At 33.4% G+C, this 6000-nt stretch overlaps 1 protein-coding gene across 1 annotated transcript in view; it reads right to left on the bottom strand.

Annotated features, from left to right (window-relative positions):
• LOC116416870 (probable kinetochore protein NUF2) overlaps positions 1-5356 on the bottom strand; it is a 439111-nt gene extending 433755 nt beyond the window's left edge. The window contains exon 1 of the mRNA XM_031927120.2: positions 5111-5356. Coding sequence (XP_031782980.1) covers positions 5111-5206 — 96 coding nt within the window. The 5' untranslated portion in view covers positions 5207-5356. The remainder of the gene's footprint in view (positions 1-5110) is intronic.
• Between the last annotated feature and the right edge of the window lie 644 nt (positions 5357-6000).

Consider the following 6000-nt stretch of genomic DNA (forward strand, 5'->3'; position numbering starts at 1 on the left):
GCTGTCGTTGTACTTGACCGAGCGATTTCAGAGGGTTCGGATAAATAATTCTATCTCTCCGGCGGTTTTGGTGTCGTCGGGTGTGCCGCAGGGATCGCACCTTGGGCCTTTATTATTTTGCATCTATATTAATGACTTAGATTGTCGAATCCGATTTGCGAACATCCTGCTGTACGCCGACGATGTCAAGTTGTACGCGAATATTCGGTCCGAAAGTGACTCGGTGCTGCTCAATGCGGATATCGATGCTCTGAGCGATTGGGCGAGGGAGAATGACCTTGGGGTTAACAATTCCAAGTGCCATGTCATTTCATTTTTCAAGGGTAGATTGGCTGTACAGACTTCTTACTCGCTTGGTGGCTCTGACATCGACCGCGTTGATGTTGTCAGGGACTTGGGAGTCTTCTTCGACTCTCACATGACCTTCTCACATCACATTGAAACAGTGATCTCCAGGTGCAGTGGACTGATCGGCTTTGTAAAGCGTACCACTACTGACTTCTCTGACCTGTCAGCGATTATCTATTTGTATAAAACCTTGGTAATGCCACATTTCATGTACTGTTCACAAATAGGGTCACCTTGACTCAGGTGGCTTCATATTCTCTGGAAAAGGTCCAAAATAAATTCGTTCGATATCTAGCTTTTAAATCCGGTCAGCCCATGGCACCTGTTGATCACGACTACACGCCGATTGCATCGTCTTACGACATTCCGACCATTGCCTCCGTTCATCGGTACCACGACGGTTTACTGGCTTTTAAACTGTTGCATAAACTTATTTGTAATTCCGTCGTTGGACTCTTATCACTCAGACAGCTTAATTATAATTTACGTAATCATAGAGTTCTCCAGGAGAACCTTTGTCACTAGAACTTCGGTTTCTTCTCCACACTGCCCCGTCTGCGTCGCGCGTGGAACCTCCTACCGAAACGGAGTACCAGTATTGTCTCTCTTATGTCGTTCAAAGCTAGTCTTCGATCGCTGGTCACCACATACTAGTTTAGTCATTATCCTGCTTAGTCTTTTATTATTGTACGTACTTTCTTTATTCTGCGTTTACATTGGTTTTTATAATTTTTGTATATGACCTTCGGGTCGTGTAAAAAGGACAAGTTTGTCCGTTGAATGAATAAATAAATAAATAAATATTGCTGAGGACCAAAATGTTCGTTTTTTCATTTTATCGTTTTTGCGGGAACCTCTAAAGCATCCAATCTTATCTCAATATTTTAAGGTTATATAATCGTTCCACAATATTATCTAATCTGGCCAATCCAGAATTTCAACATTCGGGCAATATTGTCCAAAGATTGCGGGCTATATGGGCAATTATATAAAAATTCACATTTTTAAAATATTGTGACTTTTTTGTTCTAACATTCTTTAAGGCAATAGGGTAATGACTTTTATGTATTAGAACGTCATACAAACACCATAAGTACAATGAAACGGGCATGGCAAGTTACGTAGTAATTATCTTGAGAGTTGCTCCTTGCTTCATTACGATTAAATATGATAAAATTGACTTTGTTTGATTGATCTCAGTTCTTTTCTATCTGTAATTTCGTTGCGGAATCAAACTCGCCTAACCTTTTACTTTTTCAAAAGTTGATTTTTTTTAGAGATTTTAATCCTTTTTTGTAAATTTTTTTTAGTATTTCATATTTGACGTCGAAAAAATAAAATATAAGCATATTTAACCCTTTGACCACAGCTTTTTTATAACATTTTTATTACTAACATGAAATCACTAATTGTTCTGATATACACCCCTTTTGAATTATTTCTACACCTAGACACCAAAAACCACCTAGACCTCATCATCGGCCACCCTGTACACCTAGACACCGTGTTCAAATGATTTTTACACCTAGACACCAAAAACCATGGGGCGAACTACCTAGGCGTCGTCATCGGCCACCCTGTACACCTAGACACTGCTCTTGAATGACTTTCACACCTAGACACCAAAAACCACGGAGCGCTTCACCTAGACCTCGTCATCGGCTACCCTGTACACCTGGACACCGCGTTCAAATGATTTTTACACCTAAACAGGAAAAATCACAGAGCGAACTACCTAAACCTCATCACTGGCAACCTTGTACACCTAGACACCGCTCTTGAATGATCTGTATACCTATAATATAAACTCTTAATTTAATAGGACGCCGCAGTAATATTTTTTTTTTTTTTGTGTGTAACCCCGCAATGATACGAGGAATGTGAGGATATGTAAAAAAAGTGGAAAAGCTATTCCCTATCATTTCTGATGCGCAGCTAACGTCACCGTCCTTTCACACTGGAAGCGGCTAACTTCACCGTCCTTTCACACTGGAGAAAAAGATAATGATTTGAGCAAATCATATACAAGATTGTTTATATTATATAAATGACAGCGTTTTTTTTGACAACTTCTATTAAAAATCACTGATTAGCACACGAATGTAATAATATATAAAAATTACTTAGAAACAATTATGGAAATTATCGTTTTTCTTAAAAGTAAAATCTCGGATACCAATATAGAAGTAAATAGTGTCACGGGCGCCAAAGCTTCGTCTGCTTCTCAAACTCGCCTTCGTGGCGCTACCGCGCCACTTGATCTATGAAAATTCAATTTAATGACCAGATATTGTAGCTAAAGTATTTTAACAAAATGTGAAAGAATTTAAAGAATTAGTTATAAAAGATGAAAGTTCAGGAAGAAGTTTTGCCTATACTTAAGTTATCGAATTTCAAAAACGAGGTCTACCTCATATATGCATATGTTACTATTTTCAGATATACAAAATACAAACTCTACTAAATCGTCCATCAACAACTGTATCTTAACAAAACTCTGTAAAACCGAAAACAAATTTATACTTTGCCTATATTAGTATAATTCCTTTTATATTAACATTATTATTGTAACAAACAACGATTGCCTATGTATATATAAATTTAATGTTTATATCACATGTAAATAACATTTGTAATATATGTTCTTTCTTAAGTCACATTGTAAATCATTGTAAAAATCGCTAATACCTCAGGGGGAGTCGACCTTAAATAAATAAATTAAAAAATAAAAATTCAACAAAGTAGCTGTTGGAGACGTTGTAAATGTGAACTAATTAATATTCAACTTTTTAACTATTGATAAGATTTATATTTATTATATCGCTTATCGTAAAAGAATAAATCTTTTAAAGAAGAAATTTAGACATTTAAAAAACAATTGGGAGTTTAAAGTTGCAATGCGATACTAGCGGCAGCTTCGGGAATTAAGAAACATGGCGTCAACAAAGTCTCTATTTATATTGGTGGTATATGGGAGTCCAGTATTTTTAGTCAATTTTTGAATAACAATTATTGTAAATTGTATGTGAACTCATTAAATCAACTTCTAAAGTTGCTATTATCTAGGGCGAAATGTATTTTTGTACTGAATACAGAAAACTTACTAAAAAAAGAGTCTTCTACACTAATTCGTTCCTCAAGGACTGTAATTCTAAAATGCAAAAACTCTGTCATTGAGTTTTTACTCAGTACTGAGCAAAGGAACGATATTTACTACGAATTGACTTTAAAAAATTTATTTTGAGTATCTGAGCAAGAGTATGAACAGTCTATTTTTCAACTACCACTTCTACGTCATTTTTATCGTTTTCATTTTAGTAACAATATCTCTGTGACCAGATAAGGCTTAGATTTCAAAAAACTTGTTTGTAAAATGTCACAGACGCACACGTCTGCAACGCGAGGAGCGAGACAAGTCAACTATAAGAGTCGATCGAGCAGCTGAGTCGTACTGCGATGCATGCACTTCGGATGCATCGTAGACGTTAACTCAGTGGTTAGAGCACAGGCCTCTGGCTCTCGGATCCGCGAGTTTGAGTCCCGTCGTTTACTTTTTTCGGTTTCGACTCTGTCTCCTCTCCGGTTGTAACAAAAACTAATGAATATAGCTCAATTTTTTCTGGAGCTTTTACGGGGCACCACACATGTTAATCATGCCAGAATTTATAACGTTCTGGCCTTCTATCATGTTTCTTGACGACGGTGTAGCCTCACTCTATTCACACGGAGTGTGTAAGGATACTGACAAGATTTTTTATCGCGTAAAAGTTTATATATCTACATTTTTCAATGAAGCTCCATAAGAGCCCTGTGTATTTCGGAGACTTTCTGGTCGCCATCTTTGTTAACCTTCAAGCGCGCGAACCACGTTTAAACTCCCAATACTATGATTATATAAGTTGCTAATATTTCAACTTAAAAAATAAAAGTTTTGTTACTGAAAAGTAGAAAAGATTGTTATTGAAAAATATTATCTAACGATGCTTATTACTTAAAAATTGTTACTTGCAAGTATTGTGTAACTAATTATGTGCCCAAAATATACATAATTATTGTAATTATTGTTAAATTACTGCAAAGTCAATTATATTCAATAAAGTATTCAATTTAAAAAAATCAAATTTTCCTTAATTTTCTATACAGTCAAAATATTTTTATTAAATCTATTTAACTTTTAGCTGTAATTTCTGAAAAATAGCGTCGGGTCGTTAATTTACCATTATATTAGCAATTCGGTGCGAATTAGTATTAATACAGCACATTTGTAATTTTGTAACCGCAAAAACTCGCAAATCGTTAAAAGCTGTAGATTTACAACTCCATACTACTTCAACTATTTTAATAATTTATTTACTATACTGAGACTAGAATAGAAACTCACCGACTGTCAGTGTGATCATTTTACGTCAGGATTTTTTACAATGTAGAAAAAAATAGCAATGAAGGGCATACCATATGTCATTTCCGCCTATGTAAAATTTGTATACAGCTTTTAAATTTTATTGATAAAGAATGGTTTATATTATCATAATATCAACAAAAAACAAAACTGTGAAATTTCGAAAAAATACAGAACCTTGTAAAGAAAAATAATAAAAAATTGTGTTCCAATAATTATACAGTAAAACTAATTCAATAAATTATAAATACTCCTGTATGTAAGCACACATATATGTATGTATGTATGTATGTATGTATGTATATATATATATATATATATATATATATATATATATATATATATATATATATATATATAAACCTTATTATGCGATTGCATACGAAGTTTCTGCGAAATTTTCATATCTTCAGTACATTCTGACGCACAGGTTGTTGGTGTTTTAACTTCATTATCCATATTTTTGTGTTTTTCTAAGTAAGACCAAGAAATATATAGTATAAACTGTCTTAATAAATGTATAGTGTGTAGCAGTAACGAATTTCAAACAGAATTTGTCCTGTTCTGTGTTGAACCTAGAGACGAAAGATGTTATGAGAGCATATACTTGTTGCCACGGTTATCGTCATGGTTATGGTAATGAAATTACTAATTTGAAAAAGTAAAATCAATTTATCGACCTTTATAACATTTACTTGGACTTATGAAAACAACTGTAGATTTTATAAGTATTTACATGTATATTTCAAAAATTCTGAATTAAATTTCTTGGTCGTTAAAAGCAAAATCATTATATTTCCGAAAACAAATTTTATCATATACTATTAAAGAATAGGCTAAAAGTTATTGTAAATATTCAAACTTAATAATTTCAAAAAGGCAATTCAGGATTGTGTGTTTTTTAAGTTGTCAAATAGCTTCTGGATCATTAAGTCAATTTTATTGATCTTCAATGTTATATAAATAGAAACTGTTGTATCAACTATTATTCAAGTGGAAAGATTTATTTTCTAAAATAATATATCCACATACCCGAAAGATGAAAACAATTACTTGACATACCCGAAAGATGAAAACAATTACTTGACAATTATGTTTTAGAAATTTCACAAATTTTGCAAGGATTTCACAAATTTTAAGAATACATTTTACATTTCATAAAGGTGTTTATGTATGAATTTTAGGAAAAACGGATACCTGATACGTATCGTTAGACATGAAATGTACTAGGTTATAAGTATCAAATTTGCATG

Source organism: Nasonia vitripennis, assembly GCF_009193385.2.
Source record: "Nasonia vitripennis strain AsymCx chromosome 3 unlocalized genomic scaffold, Nvit_psr_1.1 chr3_random0010, whole genome shotgun sequence".
Taxonomy (NCBI): Eukaryota; Metazoa; Arthropoda; class Insecta; order Hymenoptera; family Pteromalidae; genus Nasonia; species Nasonia vitripennis.